The sequence below is a fragment of the Castor canadensis genome, chromosome 7, assembly GCF_047511655.1.
Source record: "Castor canadensis chromosome 7, mCasCan1.hap1v2, whole genome shotgun sequence".
Classification (NCBI taxonomy): Eukaryota; Metazoa; Chordata; class Mammalia; order Rodentia; family Castoridae; genus Castor; species Castor canadensis.
Window position 1 is genome coordinate 30,972,294 of NC_133392.1, and position 19,498 is coordinate 30,991,791.

Below are 19,498 nucleotides of genomic sequence, written 5' to 3' on the forward strand. Positions count from 1 at the left end.
TTCTTAATATTTTTCAATACTTTGTTCTATGCTTTTTTTTTTTTTTTTTTGGCAGTACTGGGTTTTGAACTCACGGCCTTACACTTGCTAGGCAGGTGCTCTACCACTTAAGCCACACCCTCTGCCCTTTTTTTGCTTTCATTTTTCAGATAGGGTCTTGCATTGTTGCCTGGGCTGGCCTTGGACCTTTCAGTAGCTGGGATTACAGAGGCATGTCACCACACCTGGCTTGTTGGTTGAGATAGGAGTATCTCTGTCATTTTGCCCAGACTGGCCTTGATCTTCTAGCCTCCTGACCCCCACTTCCCAAGTAGCTGAAATTACAGGTGTGCAAGCAACATCATGCTTATTCTATGCATTCTCAAATACAGAATGTTCACTTACTTTATGCATATTTTTAAAAAGAAACATTGTGTCAGAGAAATTTCCCATAGCACTAAAGCACTAATGTTTTAAGGAGCTATATAGATTCTTCTATTACTTAGATGTACTGGGGTTTTCATTTTCTTTAGTATTGTTTTTTGGGCAGTACTAGGCTTTGAACTAGCACTTGCTAGGGAGGCCCTTTACCACTTGAGCCACACCACCAGCCCCTACATGTACTGTTATTTACTTATTTAATTATTTCCATGGCGTAGGACATTTACACTTTTTCCAGTTACTTGAAACTATACCTTTTGCTGTCATAAACATCTTTGTGTACATATCTTTATTTCCATCTCTGATCATTTTCTTCAGGATCAATTCCCCCAAAGAAGTCTGTGCCAATGAACAACATGGTCTGTATAGCAGAATTCCTTAGAATTAGCAAATTCTTATTAATTGCCCCCGGCATTCCTTCCAAATTCAGGACCCGAGCCACACAGTTACCAGCCTGAACTCTGCCTTCCTCGCCATAACCCAACGGTGGGGGCAGTCTCCCAGGCAGGTGTAACACCATGGAGCCCTTGCTGTGAAATCCAGCACCTGACACATACTAAGCAGTGCTGTTTTCTCCCCTCTTGCAGCTCCCTGCGCTGGAGGACCAGCTGAGCACTCTCCTGGCCCCAATCATCATCTCTTCTGTGACCATGCTGGAGAAGCTGTCAGACACATACACTTGCTTCTCCACAGAAAATAACAACCACTTGTATGTCCTTCACTTGGTAAGTATGTGGTCCTATGGCCCTGTCCTCTTCCCTCTGCTCCATCGAGAGTTCACAGCTTCTCCCATGTAGCCTCATTAGGAAGGCAGAAACTGTATCCTGTCAGAATCCCCTTGGGGCCTGGGCCTCTCTTCACTTGTTTGCCAAGATAAGGGCAGGTGATAGGAGTGTCCTGAGAGCTGGCTGACACCACATGGCTGTACCTACAGTTTGGAGAATGCCTGTTCATTGCCATCAATGGAGACCACACCGAGAGCGAAGGGGACCTTCGGCGGAAGCTATGCGTGCTCAAGTACCTGTTCGAGGTGCACTTCGGGCTGGTTACTGTGGACAGCCAGCTCATCCGAAAGGAGTAAGTCCTTGCAGCTGGTCCCCTCTGTGTCCTCTGCTAAGCACTCTCACAGGGCCAGAAGAATATGCCCGTCTTTCATGAAGAGTTCTGCTGTTCTTCACTCCTCCCTGAATGGATCTCTGGGTCAGACACAAGGAGCTCAGAAGAACCTTGAAGACCATCTGGTCTGACCCTCTTGTTTTACATATGGGGAAACTGAGGGCAGAAACCTAGCCAGAGCTAACCCGGTTATTGGTGGCAGCATCCAGCCTAGAACTCTCAACTCCACACTCCTAGCTTACTTCCTCACCATCAGTGGTTTATCTTTTCCAACCTGGCCTGAGCTTAACCTCTCTGGATCCTCAAAGAAGCTTTCACCTCTCCCTCCAAATAAATGTGTACTTGTGCACATCTGTGTGTCCGAGAGGTGAGGCCCCAAAGCCTGCTTCTGGGCCTGCAGGAAAAGAGCTCAGTGAATGAGAATGGTGGTTCAGAGTGCATGAAGGTAGGAAGGGCACCAGGAAAGAGTGGACCCAAATGAGAGAGGTTCAGAGTGGATCACCCCTGCTTTTCCATCATGGATTGGGAAATCAGAGTTTGAAACCCTGGATCATTTGAGTTTTGAAGTCAAGTGACCAAGTGCCCATATTGAGGTGATTGCTACATCCACAGGCACCATTGCATGGGTTGTTTTAGCCCTGGTGGTCACAATGTTGGCACAGGATGCAGGCCATGAATGCCTGTGTCACAGCCATGGTTGCAGTGCAGATCTGATCATCATTCGAGAGCCACACCCCTGATAATAGACCAGACTGTCTGTTTTTAGGGGCCTGTGTAGGGGCATAAGAAACAGACACCTTCCTGATTCCTCCTAGCTGTCTTTCATACCTCTGTGTGAAAAAGACTAGGAGCAAAGTCATTTGCTCAGGGGACTGACTCCTGATTCCCTGCCCTTGCCACACCATTCAGCAGCCAGGGCTTTGCCAAAAACACCCTGTCTGTGCTCTGTGGGCCCTTCCAGTTAGGTAGGTCTCTGGTGCTAACCTGAGGCAGGGCCCTTGGGTTGACTAGAGATGACTGACTTTTTCACAGTCCCTACACCCCTACACCGACTCTGCCCCGTAGGCTGCGACCCCCTGACCTGGAGCGGCGTGTCCGGGTGTGGGAGTACTTCCAGGGCCTGCTGAGGACCTACAGCCGCCTGCGGGAGCAAGAACAGAGCTTCGCTGTAGAGGTGACTTAAGGAGCATGGGAGGCTTTGGGGCATCGAATCAGAGGGCTTCCAGCTGTAAGACCATGTTTTGACCCTGATGAGTAAGGGACAGGCCAACCCTGAAGGCCAAGCGCTTTTCCACTGTTCTTTCTGGCCACATGGTGAGCTGGTACTTTAATGGGCCTTCCCATAGCAGATATTTGGATTCTGGGCAGAAGAGATTTTTCAGTGCAGCTTTGGAGCTCATTGTAAATTACAGGAATCTGCCTCTTCATACTGCTCCCCCCACAAATAAAAACGTAATTGGGCTAAAACTAGAGGGGAAAACAGTGAACAAAAGTGGCATTTATCGCAGGATACCCTGTACAAATGATACAAACAAAACAAGCAAACAGCCGTCAGCCAGCAGCACCAGCATGAGCTGAACCTGCCCCTCCTAGGTTAAGCCCAGGCCCATGTAGTCAAGGGGGCTTTGGACTGTAACTCTCCCTGGCTCTTTTGGAGGCAAACACAGACTCTTTCTCAGCAGTGGATCTCACACTCACTGCACATCCAAATCATCTGGAGGGCATGTTACATACAGGTTGCTGGGCCTCACCCTCGGTTTTCCATTCACTGGATCCTGGCATTAGGGCCTAGGTGATGCTGAGTGAGCTGATCTAAGAACCACACTTTGAAAACCACTCCATTAGAGGACATTGTAAAGCAGAAGTGAGTTCATAGTTAAAGAAGGTCAGATGCACAAGAAAGTAAGTCACCATGAGTGAGAGTCGGGGGAAGTCAAGGAATCAATTACCAACATATTTAGATCCTGAGGCACTTGATTTATTAGAATTATTAGGTATAGAGTATAAAATAACTGAAATATTTAAAGACATAAAAGATCGTATCACAAAAATGAACAAATAGAAAAAGACTCAAAAATGACCAGGTAGATTTGGAAAAGAACTCATGTAGATATTTTAGAAATAAAAGCATAATTGATAAGGTGAAAACTCAAGAGATGGGTTAAATAGCACACAAGATGTAGCTAAAGAGAGAATTAATGAACTTGGAAATGGATCTGAAGGAATTTGCTCACTCACCCCTACTTTCTCTTCCAATAAATGTGTAGTAAATACCTGCCGTACACTAGGATGTGAACTTGGACTAATGCATAAAAACACACTCCCTGCCCTGGAGAAGAAATTAGCCATACAGCTAGACTAAAAGTACAAGAAAACATTCTGGCTGCCATACTAGGTTCCTCATCAAAATTCATGGTGGCAAAAGATAGAGTGGTTGTCTCTTTCTGGGACATTAGAAAGGCTTCTGAAGGAGGTGACCTGATGCAGTTGAGATTCAGACTCGCTTCCCCTCTCCCCCAGCCCACCAAGTCCTGAATGCTCCCTTGCTACTTCTCTTGTCCTCACTCATGCCATGGTGACCGGGCCTTCCAATCTCAGGAATCCTGTGCCAGTACACCACTCACTAGTTGCATTTGACCTTTGAACACTTGAGATTTGACTAGTCCAGATGGAATTCTGCTGTACGTGTAAAAACATCCAATTAATAATACTTTTGGATTATATACTAGTAGTATTTTAGAGAAACTGGGTAAAATAAAACATAAAGTTGATTTTACTTGTTTCTTTTTTTTACCATAAAATGTTTTCATTCATGGGACTCGTCTTCTGTTTCAGTTGGAGAGCACCGCTCTAACTCTCCACACCTCAGGGCCTTTGCATTCACTCCTTCCTTGGCTTGCCGTGTTCTCCCTCTTCCTCTTTCTCTGGCAGACTTTCCAGTTCCTTAGATACCAGTTTCAAAGTCACCTCCTCAGGGACATTTCTTTGAGCACACTGCCCAGGTAGGACTCTGCTCTTACTCTCTAGTCTCGTCCCATGTGTTTCCTACTCTGCACCTTTGTGGTTGGCACTGATTTTTATCTGTTTCCTTGTGTATCATCTGCCTTATCCCCTAGAGCTGTGACCAGACCCAAAGCCCCTGTACCTGCATTAGTCTGTCTACTCTCCAGCACCTGGTGTCTAGTGTGAGCTCCATTTGGGCTACAAGAGTGTGCCCAGCACCCCAGAGCCTGGAGCAGGAGGGTAGTGGCTAATGTGCTTCTTCCCCTGCCCACCCCTGGCCAGGCTGTGGAACGACTGATTCACCCCCAGCTCTGCGAGTTGTGCATAGAGACCCTGGAGCGGCACGTTGTCCAGGCTGTCAACTCCAGCTCAGAGCGGGGTGGCGAGGAGGCCCTGCATGCTTTCCTGCTTGTGCATTCCAAGTTGCTGGCTTTCTACTCCAGGTGAGCCTTAGGGCCAGTGTGGTTGCGTCCTGCCCTCACCCTTCTTATTCCCTCTACCTGAAAAGCTTGGGGTCCTGGACAAGAAACCCTTCCAGACCCATCTCTTATTTCGAAGCCCTCCGAACCCAATCATTTCTATGAGTTATTTCAACTGAGCTCTTCTTAGAGTCTGCACTGAGGAGAGAGAACCTCCTTTTATACTGTTACTGGTCCCTGAAACTTTCCCAATAGTAATTCTTTTTACACAAACAGGTTTTATCTTAAAAACTGATCAGTTTATTTTTTGTAAACCTTGTGTATCTCCAGGAGAGATTAAGTCACAAGCTAATGAGCTGCCTGCTCCTATCTCTACAGCCATGGCACCAGCTCCCTGCGCCCTGCTGACCTCCTGGCTCTCATCCTCCTGGTTCAGGACCTCCACCCCTGCCAGAGCACAGCAGACGAGGAGGACAATGATGCCCAGGTCTTGGGGGCAGTGAGAGATCATCAGCGAAATGGCTCAGGAAACCTGCCTAGAGAGTGGCAGGTGCTCCCCAGGTCACATCTGGGCATGAGGTTGCATATGGCGTTTTTCCTGCTGCTTCAGCTGGAAGGGAGTTCTGGAATGCACGGGAGCTGGGGGGCTTAAAAGTGAAGATTTGTGGAATCAAGTTTTGAAACACAGCTTCTCACTTAGTTGTATGAGCCGATCCAGTGCTTGCCCCCTCTGAGCCTCGCACCCTTATCTGTAAAACGGGTGTGATGGTGTTGTCCTTACAGGGGTGTTACAAGGGTTAAAGGAAACAGGTCACCTAAGACCCAACAGTGCCTGGGCACAATGCGCACTCAGCCAGTGTCAGCCTCCCCATGAACATTGTGGTTGTCACTGATGGTAGTGTTGTGCTGGTCTGGATACTGGTGTGTTGGTTTTCTGGAATTTCAGTGGTTCTGGAGAATTTAAACATCCCTGGAAAGTCTAGGGACCTTACACCCAGGTAGCATGTGGGAGCAGGGTGGAGAGATGGATGACTTCTCTGTGAAGTGCTGGGGAATGGATGGAGAGGGACTGAGTTGGATGTGCGCTAATGAGTGTCTCCCCCACCCTTTCACAGCCTTCCCCAAGGAGAACACCCCAGAGCAGCGAGAACATCCCTGTGCAGCAGGCCTGGAGTCTGTGTACTGTGGGCCCCTCTGGAGGGAGTTCTGCAGAGACGGTGTGTGGCGGTCCCTGCGTGAAGGAGAGGAGGGCTGCAGCTGAGCTAGCTGGGAGAGGCTCATTTTCTTGACCGTTGGTCTGGGTTCTGAGCCATGCTCTTCTCCTCCAGGACACTGATAGCTTCTCCCTCCCTGAGGAGTACTTCACACCAGCTCCTTCCCCTGCTGAAAGGAGCTCAGGTGAGACCTGGGGGTGGAGTCATAATGGTCAAAAGTAGCAAATGCCAACCCAGTGCCCTGGGAGTCTGTCCTAGGGTCAGTGGGCCCCATGCATTGTAAGGGCCCAAGTGTGGATCCTCAGATTCCTAGGGAGCAGGATGCTGGCTGTAACCCCCTCACTTCCCTGACAGCCCCAGCTTGAATTCAAGGACTGCTAAGACCACTCAAATGACCCCCAAAGCTTTTCATGACAAGTTTATTTCATTCAAAAATTCACCTGCAGATGTACTCTTAGCCTCAACTTTCTTCTTCATAATTAATAATTAAGTCATTAAGTAAAATTAAGTAATAGTTATTTGATTTCAAGTACATTTTAAAATATATTCACTCTGTAGTTTATATCTTACCTGTTTTTCCAAAGTTATGTGGGTAAGCAATAAATTAATAGTCAAAATGTTACTTTAAAATATACAGCATTGATTATAGAAGCATATTAATCAAAATCTAGCACCATGAATGAATTCAGAAGATCTTAGGGTAAAAGGAAGGGTCCTTTGGTTCCCTCATCTGATAGAAGAGAGAAGTCCAGCCTTGCAGAAGGAGAAAGGTGTTGGGACTGTGTTTTGGAAGAAGTTTGCCATGTGGCTTCCTTATAGCAGGGGCTCTCAGGCTGGGCTGCACGTAGTATGCCTGGGCAGCTTTAGCCAGACCACCTTAATTAGTCCTTGGGTCCAGGTGAGTCCATTGTGCCTCACGTGGGGCCCATTGCTGTGCCAAGAGCAGTAATTCTTGCCCCTGCTGCAGTAGAAGTCGCCCGGAAATCTTTACATACCCTGAAGCTGAGCCTGCTCCAGAGATTCTAACTTAATTAGGCTTAGCTATGGCTGGGGCCATAGCCCCAGATTTTTTTTTCTTGATGGGGATAGGACTGGGGTTTCATGCGTACAAAGCAGATGCTCTACCTCTTGAGCAATACCTATAGCTCATTTTCTTGTAGTTATTTTGGAGATGAAGTCTCTCAAACTATTTGCCCAGTCTGGCCTCCACCTCAGTCCCCCCAATCTCAGCTTCCCAAGTAACTACATTACAGGTACTTTTTTAAAAGTCTCCAAATAATTTTTATGGCAGCCAAGGTTGAATGCACTGGGTTAGATGTTCTTAACTTTAGGTCTATGTGTGGACTTCAGGGTGTCTGGGAGTCCTAAGATTGTGTACTGATGCATGTGCTCATGCCTTTTTCTGGGGTGAAAGTCCAAAACCACCTTCAGATCTCTAAGCTCTCTAAGGCACAGTGTGAAGCAAGGTGTTTGGATGATCACCGACGTTCCTTCTTACATCCTGTCCTCATTCATCACAACCCTGCCCCTGGCCCTTCTCTCTGGTGCTGGCTTAGTTTTTCATGCCTCAGCTGTAAACAGTGTTGTTCCAGTGTGTACAAAACTCGCACTTACAAATGGCTTGATTTGCACTCATCCATTTGTAAATCAGGTATTTGAAACCTAGGAACACACTTCCCCAGGGAAAAGTGATTATAAATGAGGGCTATTCGCAATGAAATATAAGAGAACAGAATTATTACAAACATGTAATATTTCAAATATGTGTTGAGAAGTCCAGGTTGCCAAAGATAAACACATAATATAATCAGAAATCTAGTCGTAAGAGAAGCAGAACTTGTAAGGAAAAAAATGTAGTGAGTTCTATAGGCTTTTGTGAGCTATACCAGAAAGGAAATCCAGCTCACTTCCCAGCTCATAGTAGGTACACAGTAAGATTGTTGATTGAATAACTGAAGGGGGAAATGTAGGATGTGTAGGCTGATTGCTCAGAAGGGGGGACCTAAAGGAATAGCGAGGACAGAAACAAGGGGGAAAGGGAGGGGTCTGAGGAAAACATCAGATGCGTGCTTCAGGGCTCCATTCCCAGAAGCTGGTTCTGCTCTGTGGAAAACTCCTGTTCCCCCAAACACAGCTCAGCTGTGGTACAGCAGGGCTCACCTGGCACTGGTCGCCTTGGGGAAGGTGGGGCTGCAACCATGGTAAAGCACCTTTTATCACAGCTTCCTGCTTGGAGCTGAGCCGTCCATGGGATATGTCCCCTGGGCCTCAGCCCCTCTGACATGCTGTCTGGCAATTACTTACATTCTTGCTGTGCTGACATATTGTGTTTTCACATGTGGCCTGCAGGTAGCATCATCTGGCTGGACGGGGGCACACCTCCTACTGATGTTCCTCAGGTGAGTCCCTGGGTCTGCCTGGCACCGCTGATCTGAGATCTGGGGGCTCCAGGGGTTCCCCCCAGAGTGACTCTGCACCAGCACCAGCCCTGCTGGGCCTCCTTAATACTGGTCAGGGCAGAGTTGAGCCTTAAGGAGGAAGGGTGAAGAGGTAATCTGTCCCTCAGGTGCTCTCAGGAGTGAAAATCCAACTTAAGTTTTGATATTAAAAAAAAAAAAAAGAATAAGCATTTAGTACAACAAAAATGAAACATAAAAAAGTCAAGTATAGAAAATGGAGTAGAATTCCCGATCCCATCCTCAAAGTGAGATTAATGTTTTTGGGTGTTTCCTTCTCGTCATTCTGTGATTTTACACACACTGCATATTTGTGCACACACTGTATGGTTTTTTTCTTGTATCACGTTTGGATTCTAATGGATTTCGTTATACTTTCCTACTTAGGCATTTTTCCATTTACCAAGCACTCTCCAACAGTATGGATTTTAAGAATTATTCCACAATCCATCCGGTGCATATGTTACTATTTATTTAGCAAATCCCCAGAACAAGCAGTGCATTGTTTCCAGTTTTTTTGACCGTTACATATAACTGGAGTGACATCCTTATAAAGAGAGTTTTATGACATCTCTAATGATTTTCTTCATTCTCTCATTTTTTCCACTAAAAGCTTTTTTTACTCAGAGTCCCAGCCTAAGACTGGAGACTTGCTGATTGAGTCATTTTAGGCCTCAGTTTCCTCAGAATGGAGAGCTGCCAGGACATTTTGAGAGTGATTGAACACTAAATACCTTCCTCTTAATTGCAAGCAGGCAGGAGCCTCTTCACCCATCCCTGGTGTCTGTCTGTCCTGCCTTCTTGGTTACTCCTTGAACACCCGCCCTGCCTCCCACACCCTTTCCACTGCCCTGCACAGCATCTAGTTCTGAGTCTGGGCAGAAAGGCCTAGCTGAGAAGCTGAGAGATGGACATACAGACAGCAGAGGACAGGGGCAGCTAGGGCAGTTCCAACCATACAGGGACCTGAGGACTGGGATTTCTCAGAGCTAAATATTTTCATCCTTTGTTTTCACAGTTAGGGCAGGGAATGGACAACCATGGGTGTATCTGAGCTGGAGAGGAGTCTAGGGGGTTCTCCCCTCCCTCTCTGACAGCTCTTCTTCCTCTGCAGATAGGCAAGGATACCCTTCAGGCACTGGTTCCTCACTCACCAGCATCTTCCAGCCCCAGAAGGATCTTTCTGGATGCCAATGTAAAGGAAAGCTATTGCCCCTTGGTGCCCCATACCATGTACTGCCTGCCCCTGTGGCCAGGTATCAACATGGTCCTCCTAACCAAGGTATGGAGCCCCTCCTCCTGCCCGGGCAATCTTGGGGCCTGCACAGCTTCTCACTGCCTGCACTATTTCACCCTGGCCTCTCCTCTTTCCTGTAGTGCCCTAACACCCCACTGGCCCTGGTCCTATACCAGCTGCTCGACGGCTTCTCCCTGCTGGAGAAGAAGCTAAAGGAGGGCCAGGAAGCCGGGAGCTCCCTGCGATCCCAGCCCCTCATGGGAGACCTGCGTCAGAGGATGGACAAGTTCGTCAAGAATCGAGGGGGCCAGGAGATTCAGGTGGGACCCGGACCCGCCTGTACTTGGCCTCCCAGGAGAAGAGGCAGGGCTGGGGTGACAGTGCTGGGTCATCTCCAGCAGATGAGGGGCTGGCAGTTCTGGTCCCTGTGCATGCTACTACTTGGATCTGTGATCCTTGTTTTCCCCAGTATGAAATGATAACAAAAACTGAATGGCTGCACTTTGTGTTTTCAGCACCTTTTTCTGTGAGTTTGGCAGAACACAAATTGTAATTTGCATATTTTAGACGAAGAAACTGGAGTTTGGATAAGTCCTGACATAGCCAAAACTAGCTGCCTCATGGACAGCTGAGCCAGAGCCAGAGCCAGTGACTCAGTGAAGGCCAGTGACCTGCCCATTACAGGGCATCCTCCGTACAGAGTGACCAGTCACCTGGGCACAGACACAGCAGAGAAACACAGGTCATGGTTCTACTTCTGCCTCATGGAGCGTAGAGTCAAATGGGGGCCAAGACCAACTGTGGGGACAGCACGTGAGCAGCAGCGAGCAGGCTATCACAGTGCAGCTCAGCACATCCAGTGCAGAGTTGAAGGGTAGATGGAGGAGGGGTTTCTGAGTTTAGCAGCTGGGGGCTGCTGGTGCAGCTGGCTGTGCCTGGGTCCGTTAAGAGCTGAGATTCATCATGGCTAGAATGCATGTTGGTCTAGAAAGAAGCAGAAGGATTGCAGAAGGCAGAGCAAGCAGCCAAAGCTCCAAATGCATCATGGTAGAGTCATCAGAAAGCACAGCATCTGACAATGCCTCAGGCATTGTGTTTAGGGAGAGCCACCCAAGGTCCCCCACAAGGCCACCCCAATGCCATCCCCCAGCCGCCTGCAGCAGCCACTGCTCCTCAACCTAACCCCCTAGCCCTATGTGTGCCCCTGGAGGGACTCGCCTAGTCACCTGAATGGCATTAGTGTCAGCGTCTGTACCCATCAACGCCGGGAGTCCCACATGTGGCCCGCAGAAACCACTGTTTACACCAACACTTGCTGAGTGGCTAGAATTCAAGGGCAGGTAGAGTGCTTGCCTAGCATGTGCAAAACCGTGGTTTCCATCCCCAGCACTGCCAAAAAATAAAAAATGACTAGAATGCAATGCACAGAGTGCTGAGGGAGGGTGCTGCCAGGGAAGCCAGCAGGTGTGCTTGAGGCTTGCTGCCCTCGCCGGGTCTGACATGAAACCTCACTGCAGAGCGTAGTCTGAAAACTGACCTGACACCTGTCCTTACAGAGCACCTGGCTGGAATTTAAAACCAAGGCCTTCTCCAGAAGTGAACCCGGATCATCCTGGGAGTAAGTGGGGTCCTAGAATACAGGGGAGTCATAGAGACCAGCATCCCAGGGAAGTGGGGGGAGGCCCATAGGAGGGTGGCAGGAGTGGAAGCCAGGGGCTCTGGGATTCAACAGCAGGGATCCAAAAGCCTGGGCATAGCTGCAGCACTGACTGTGTACCACTCAGGCAAGTCACTTCCCTACGAGAATTAGCAAAATGAGGTGTAGCAAGGAGTACCGCATACAGAAAACCAGAGCTGCCTCCTGCTACAGCGAGGATGCATGTTGTGCTTCATGGGCACAGTCCCTCTGCCTTTCCCAAGGTGATGCTCTCACTTCCCACACCCAGGCTGCTCCAGGTGTGTGGGAGGCTGAAGCAGCAGCTCTGTGCCATCTACCGTCTCAGCTTCTTGGCCACTGCGCCCAGCAGGGGAGGCCCGCACCTGCCCCAGCGCTTGCAGGACCAAGTCCAGAGGCTCATGCGGTGAGTGTGCATGTATGTAGGGGCAGATGGCCTGGGGGCTGGAGGACAGGGTCCACTCACAGCATCCCATGCTCCTGGGTTTCTTTTGGCAGGGAGAAGCTGCTGGACTGGAAGGAGTTCCTATTGGTGAAGAGCAGAAGGAATGTCACCATGGTATCATATCCTGGTACTTGGCCTGCCAACACTGGAAAGCCTAAGCTTTCTATACTGCAGGCCCTGGGGAAGAGCAGACTTGTATTCCACTATTCCACTGCCTTGGCTTCTTTCCTCTGCAGAAAAATACTACAAGAGGTGTCCCCTGTGCCCCATCGATAGGACCACCCCAAGGGTGAAATTTCAGAAATTCCTGCTTCCCAAAGTTAACTCAGAAGCCTTAAAGATCCATTGTAACAGTTTTGTCCAGGTAGCAGAATGGTAATACTGCTTCAACAGAGTCCTGGAGTCGATTGCTTTGGGAAGTGTTAGTCACCATCCTTAGATTCTCACAGTGCGCCGTGGTGTATAAAGCCTCCGAGGAGGTCTGCCATAAAGGTATAGCCCCATTTAGAGAACCATTTCCAAGACTTATTTGGCTCTTACGTTATGGAGGACAAGTTTTATTGAATACTGATTTTTTTCAGGGTACTTCAAGCAGCTTTTCCTATATTAGAATATCCCAAGTTTCAGGCCTCGGTCTCCCGGAACTTTGGTCTTCAGTAGATACAGGTGAGAGGGAGACTAGGGGCCTCTCATCCAGCAGCTACTGCCCTTCCATGGGAATCTGTTCCTCTCTCGGATGGGAGCCCCACAGTGTCCCCGTGAGTAGTAAGCAAGATTGTGGTGAGGATGGGCAGCTGGCCATATGCACTTGTTTGCTTAATGGTTCTACTTACACACCAGCCTGGAAGCGTGTGTGTCTAAATTCATCCCCAAAAGTGACCAATTGTGAATAATCCTTATTCCCTCCTATATGGCCAGAAGTGCCTGTCTTAAATGTGTGGCTTTTAGAGCTTCTTAAGACTGGGGAGGTGGGAAGTGGAGAGCTCTCTAGGAATTAGGAATCCTGGGACTTGGCTGAAGAAAAAGTCTGTGGGGAGAGGCAGTGTGGTCCTCCCCAGCCCTCTACTCAGCAGAGCAGGAAGTCCCTAGGCTTCCAAGGCAAAAGAGGTGCCCTCCCTAGTGCCTGGCTCTGTAAGCCCCTTAACGCAAGCCCTCACCTATCTGGAGGATTTCCCAGGCCTGGTGCATTTCATCTACGTGGACCGCACGACCGGACAGATGGTGGCTCCTTCCCTCAGCAGCAGTGAAAAGACTTCATCTGAGTTGGGCAAAGGTCCCCTGGCTGCCTTCGTCAAAGCCAAGGTAACAGCTTCTCTGACCCTGGGTACTCTTTACTGCCAGTTGAGTGGGGTGTACTGAGGCCTGACCTCTGCCCAGGAAGAATAGGCCTCTCTGGCTCTGTGAGGCTCTGGTCACCCCTGCCCTGACCCTTAGTGTGTTGGTCTGCCAGTGTCCACGCCAGATAACGCTCACTGCCAAGCATCTTAGGAAAAGCAACTTGTCCCCCAGACCTGAGGGGCGCAGGGCCCAGTGCATGGTGGGCACACCTCCTGGTGTGTTACGTGCCTGGCTTTCCCGAATGCTGGGGGGCCAGGTCAGAGGAGGAGACAGCCAGTGCCCAACGTGTGTGAACACTCAACAAGAATTTGTTAAATGAGCTGAAATGGAAAGAAATGTGGGGCCAATTTGAGCATAAGAATTTTATTTATTTTTTTTTTTAAATTTTGTGCCACGCTAGGGATAGAACTGAGGACCTCACACATGTCACTGAACTACACCCCCAGCCCAATCAGAATTTGGAAGTAGGTGGTTTTGACTATGGATGTATTCTCTGGGAGTCTGGGAGTTCTTTCATTCTCCTAATATAACTGACAATCCTTTTTTTTTTTTTTTTTTTTTTTTTGGTGGGGAAGGGAAACTTCTCGCCAAATAAAGTTATTGTAATGGATGAAATAAGCTGGGTGACAAAAGGCCTGTTGTTAGAGACCCCAGCTCTGCTGCCACTAGCTGTGTGGCCTGGGGTGTGACACGGTCCAAGATTCTGTTTCCCCTTCTGTAAAAGGAGGAAACAACACAATTTAGCTCACAGGCTTCCTGTAAGGAGCGGGAGAAATGATACGTGTAAATTACTCAGCACAGCATGTAGCACAGAACACAGACAGAACCCAGGACAGGACCCGGCTGCTGCGCTCTTCACCGCCAGCTTCCTCCACCGAGCCTCTGGACAGCCGGGGCTCTGGCATGTTGTTCTTCATTGTTTTGCTGGTGTTGAGCTCACTGCGTGTGCAGGTGTGCCTGCCTCATTTTTACTTTCACATTGTGCTGGATGCCTTTCCTCATGCTGTTCTTCATACACGTGATGATTTTAACTCCGTAATACTCTGTCGTGTGAATGTAACATCGTTCACGTAACCATTTCCCACTGTTTGAACTTTTAGATTGTTTCGGGACATTCACTGTTATAAACAGTTCTGCAGTACACATCTTTGGTGCACACATCTGAGTCCTCATCTTTGATTGTTTCCTCAATATGGATTCCTAGAAATGGAAATACTGAGTCAGATAGGAGGAATGTTATTAAGGTTATTGATGCGTGTTGTCAAGTTGCCTTTGTGGAAAGTGTAGCCAACCTATGTATCTCTTTGCAGATTGAATTAGGTAGTACGTGATTTGGTGTGGAGTGAGTCCTGCATCCCTTCTACTACAGCTCTTAGCAACAGGGTCTTTCCCAGACCTGGCATGAAGTAGGAGGGCTACGTGGTCCAGCGGTACAGCCACTTTTCCTAAGACATCCTTAATGACAGCCACTGCTTTAGGCAGAACATCCCATCAGGAGAGGGAGCTAAGGCAGGTCCCCCTTTTGTCATCCACCCCACGCTGAGCCTTTGTTTGGTCTTGACCACAGGATAATGTGCCCAGCTCAGGGAATACTGTACCTTCAAATGTTTGCCAGCACCCCCTAGGTTGGAACCTATACCATCACCTCCCAGCCCTGGAGGGGACTTGGGTGAGAGAGGGTTTCCAGGTGGCCATACCTTGAACTCCTGGTCTGAATGAGCAGTGTCCTAATTTGGTTTATGGGTATAGTAAACTTGTATAGGGCTGATAAATTTGTATAGGAGTGTCTCAAGTGATAGAGCACCTGCCTAGCATGCCTGAGGTCCTGAGTTCAAACATCAGTACCGCAAAAAAAAAAAAAAAGTGAAATTGTCTAAGTATTTTTACATATATCCCCCACAGTGACTGGAGGAGCAGCCCACCTATCCATCCATCCATTCAGTAATGATTTGTTCCTGAGCTCCTGCTCTGAACCCAAGCATAGTACAATCTAAGGAGAGTCCTTGGACTCCTGGGAGCTCCACAACCCAGTGCTTTGCTTCCTTGGTAGCTCAGAGGGGTTGTCTGGCAAGCTCCAGCTGCAAGAGCGGCTCTAAGTGCTCTCTCTTTCCCCAGGTTTGGGCTCTGGTCCACCTGGCACGCAGATACCTGCAGAAGGGCTGTACCACGCTGCTGTTCCAGGAAGGAGACTTCCGTTGCTCCTACTTCCTATGGTTTGAGAATGACACGGTAGGTGTTCCAAGTCCCTAGGCAAGACTGTTCTGAGCACTGGCCACTCCTGTAACCCTCGGATTCATTTCTTCTGCTCTGTCTTCAGTCTGTCTGTCTGTCATCTCTTGTCCCTGGTGGATCAATAGGTGAGCACAGTACGGGAACCTAGAACATAGGTCATATTGTCAGACCATCATCTAACTTTGCTTTTCCTCTGCTCACTGCCTGACAAACTCATGCAGTTGTTCAGACGGTGCCCAGGAAGATGTGAACAGGTGAGCACAGAGCCTGATCCTCAGATGTCCTTTTTCATCTTTAGTACTGCAGTGTTGTCACCTGAATAAAGTGGTTGTGTGGTCATTCACTTTGGGCAGATGAACCCAGGTTCAAAGAGGTTAACCAGCCTGCCTGGGAGAAGCTGCCAGCAGGACTCAAGTCTCCTGTCACTGCAGTGTTACAGGTCATGAGAATCCACTGTCTACTGCCTCTCTCCCTCTCTTCTTCTGTGTCCCTTCTATCTTTTCCTTTCTTCTGTTTCTCTTAATGTCTTTTCCTTGCTTGTTGTCTGTTACCATTATTCCAGCTCTAAGGGTTATTCCCTCTGCTCCACAGCACCTTGGTCTTTTGCCTTTTTGCTCCTGTGCCCTCCCTAGCTCCTGCCCTGCACTTTCTGCTCATTGAGGGTAGCACCCCACCCTTTCCATTGTGCAGTGTAGTTATCAGTTCCTTTGCCACGGTTCCCTCATTCATCCCTCACAACCCCATGTAGTAGTTGGGGCAGGTTTTATTGACTCCATTTTGCAGGTAGGAATGCCAACGGTCTAGAACTCAAACACTGTGGCAAGGGCCATATAGGTCCATGTGATAGAGCCAGAACCCAAGCTCAGTTCTGCTCACCTGCAGGCTCCCATCTTTGCTCTTTGCCCTCCAAAGTGCTACAAAGTTCCTTTGACCTTTACCTGAACTTCTAGGGAGAGTCACGAACTTGTGCATGTGAATGGCCCAATGCAGCAAAGCCGTGGGGTAGGAAACCTAGGTTTGAATACTGGCCACAGCACTTCAGCCCTTTCAGAGGTGGTTGGTCCCTTAATACTACCGAGTCCACATCCTCCCCACAGGGCAGGCCTGTTGGTGCTACCTGAGCATCAGGTGAGCACATCTATAGGAACACCACAATCATGCCTGGCATGCTGTACATGTCCAGTGGATCTCAGTTCCCATCCTCATTTTATCCTACTCTGAGAATTCACCTTTCTTTCAAAGCAGAGATGTGGGACCTTTGGGAATACTTTGCTTACTAAGATCCTACCTGACATCCCACCCCACTTCCATGTTGCCTTCCCTCTACCCTCCAAGTGCTTCGCTGACCCAGGCCCACTTGTAAGAGCTCTTGCAGGCCTGGCACCATGCTCGAAACCTTGTGGACATTCTCTCCCACTTCCCAGATGAAGAAACAAGATAAAAAGAGGTGCATCCCTTTTCCCCAGCACCAAGCACACTCCAGGGACATGCCCTGTGCATGTGCCTCAAGCGTATGGGTCTTTGCCCCTGCCTCCCTGTTCTTAAGACCCCTCTCCTCTTCCCAAAGGGCTGCAAACTCCAGATGATTGAAGTGCCTGTCCTCTCCGATGACTCAGTCCCCATCGGTGTGCTGGGAGGTGACTACTACAGGTGATGCTGACTCACAGAAGCCCCATACTCCCCAGATGTCAGTGACAAGGGCCAGCATCACCATGGAGAGCAGCTCCTCCAGGAAAGAGAAGCTAGAAATTTAAGTGCTGTCCCTCGCTTCTGTGAGCCCCTCACAGGCTGGCCGAGCATGTAGGGGAAGCAGTCAACATGGTCTTGGTAGTATGGGGAGACCTCTGCGAGGCCCAGAACTTCCCTGCTAGCGCCTCTTAGCTAGGACACCACTGTATGAGAATGAGAGCCCCATGGGAGGGACTGTGACCCCATGGCAGATGCACAGGGCATGTCCCTAGAGGGTACTTGGTGCTGGGGAAAAGGCATGCACCTCTTTTTATCTTGTTTCTTCATCTGGGAAGTGGGAGAGCCCCATGGGAGGGACTGAACCCAGAGCTTAGGGCAGTAAGGTGCAGGAGATAACTAGTGAGAAGACCGCAGGATGGGTCTTTGGGTGCCTGCAAAGCCAGAGAGGCCTCTGGCCTGGGAGGGGTACTGTGGTCTTGCACCTGAGACCTGTCCTTCTGTGTCCCCAGGAAGCTCCTACGCTACTACAGCAAAAGCCGCCCTGCTGAGGCTGTCAGGTGCTATGAGCTACTGACCCTGCATCTCTCAGTCATTCCCACTGACCTGCTGGTGCATCAGGCCAGCCAGCTGGCACGGCGCCTGGGGGAGGCCTCCCGTGTGCCCTTGCCCTAGGCCAGGATGTGCCGGCCTCGGTACCTGATCTCCAACCTCTACTTGCAAAAGTTCCCCACAGCAAGAGCTTCTTCCTGTCCCTGGTGGCCTCCTGAGGATGCACAGGAGTCCTAAGGCAGCCCCGGGGTTTCTCAAAGCCCACCTGGACCACCCTTCACATGGGGTGATAAGTAAGTCCCCCCAGATCTTGACCTCTGGAGACAATGGGATACCATGGTCTTCTGTTGGTCTCCTTAAAACAGCAGTGGCTGTGAGGTTGGAGATGGCAGAGGCTCCTCTTTGAGAGCTATTTCTGTTGGTCCCCAGGAGAGAGGGAGGAAGTCCTTAGTGCTCAGACTGTCCAAAGATACCCCTTTCCTGCTGTTCTGAGTGGAGAAAGCAATTTTCCTACCCCAGATGAAAGGTGCTTCTCTGGCTGCTTTGAATTCCAGCACTGACATTTCCTCTCTGCAGCTCTGGTCACTTATTAATTGATAAATCTGTTTCCCCACATTTAAACTGATGACCTCTCAGAGTGGTCAGGAGGATTAGCAAGCATAGTAGGTACTCAGTAAATACCGGTTGTCATCAAGCCCAAAGTGCCTGTCCTTCTGGATCTTTTTTTTGGCCCTAAGAAGCCTAGCTAGATCCTAGCCCCTACCTCTGCCCTAGGGCTGTGGTTCTGAGCTCAAACCCTAGCCCAAAGATTCAGATTCATGTGGATGGCAGCCCAGATTCTATGTTTTTAAAAGGCTCCCATGCCACCTGGTGTGTACTTGCAAGGGTACAGCTCCTCTCTCCTAACCAAGAGGTTCCTATCCCAGAATGGACGTAAGGACAAGAGACTGCCAAAGCACTGGAACATTGTCTGCTCCTCTCAGATCAAGACGTGATACTGGGGTGGAGGGAAGTAGTGTGCCAGAAATGTACATCCATCAAAAAAAGAAATGAGTGCCCTGGCCAGCGTACCAGAGCCTGGCCATCTGTGTCTGTCTTGGGCTGAAATTCACGTGAAGAGACTGGTCTCTTGAGCTGGCAAAGTGGCTGAAGTGGTAGAGTGCGTCGCAAGTATGAGACCCTGAGTTCAAACCCCAGTACCACAAAAAGAGAGAGAGAGAAGACTGGTCTCCCCTGCAGGGGCTGGCTATGGAGAAAGCAGGTCCTGAGGGCTAGAGTCCTCAGAAGGTGGCAGTGAGGCATATGTCCCTGGAGATGACCAGATCTGTGTTCCTCCTTACTATCATGATTTTATGGGTAGAAATTAAAAAGACAAATACCTAGTGTAGAAAATACAGAAAAGCACAAAGGAAAAAAGTAGGCCTTTAAGCTTACTACTGTTCAGGACACCCACTTTTTAAAAAATTAATGTTTTCCCTTAATTCTTAGTAGCTTTATGATGTGAGGTGTCTAACCAGTCCTCCTCACTTTCCTATCCAATCATCCCTGTGTATCAGTAGGGTTGATTCTAGGACCCCCAGAGAAAGGTAGTACGTACATGCTGAGTACAGACACAGTATTTTAAAAATATTTTGATCTGCAGTTGATTGAATCCACAGATGTGTAACCTGCGGCTGTTACAGATGACATAGGTGAAAACCCTGAG

The 19,498-nt window shown here is 49.0% G+C and overlaps 1 protein-coding gene across 12 annotated transcripts in view; it reads left to right on the forward strand.

The window, feature by feature from the left end:
• Hps1 (HPS1 biogenesis of lysosomal organelles complex 3 subunit 1) overlaps positions 1-19,498 on the forward strand; it is a 29,560-nt gene that overhangs the window by 6,369 nt on the left and 3,693 nt on the right. For 8 of the 12 annotated variants that reach the window (XM_074078557.1, XM_074078553.1, XM_074078558.1 and 5 more), the window contains exons 5-21: positions 1,008-1,145; positions 1,355-1,497; positions 2,569-2,710; positions 4,822-4,982; positions 5,337-5,508; positions 6,074-6,175; positions 6,287-6,356; positions 8,522-8,571; positions 9,743-9,910; positions 10,006-10,185; positions 11,422-11,483; positions 11,812-11,946; positions 12,039-12,103; positions 13,142-13,287; positions 15,439-15,552; positions 17,123-17,205; positions 17,754-18,494. In XM_074078557.1, the coding sequence (XP_073934658.1) occupies positions 1,008-1,145; positions 1,355-1,497; positions 2,569-2,710; positions 4,822-4,982; positions 5,337-5,508; positions 6,074-6,175; positions 6,287-6,356; positions 8,522-8,571; positions 9,743-9,910; positions 10,006-10,185; positions 11,422-11,483; positions 11,812-11,946; positions 12,039-12,103; positions 13,142-13,287; positions 15,439-15,552; positions 17,123-17,205; positions 17,754-17,916 (2,094 nt within the window). In that variant the 3' untranslated portion in view covers positions 17,917-18,494. Of the gene's footprint in view, positions 1-1,007; positions 1,146-1,354; positions 1,498-2,568; positions 2,711-4,821; positions 4,983-5,336; positions 5,509-6,073; positions 6,176-6,286; positions 6,357-8,521; positions 8,572-9,742; positions 9,911-10,005; positions 10,186-11,421; positions 11,484-11,811; positions 11,947-12,038; positions 12,104-13,141; positions 13,288-15,438; positions 15,553-17,122; positions 17,206-17,753; positions 18,495-19,498 lie in introns of those variants that run through there. The other 4 variants (XR_012449664.1, XM_074078562.1, XM_074078561.1 and 1 more) reach the window with 4 other exon arrangements.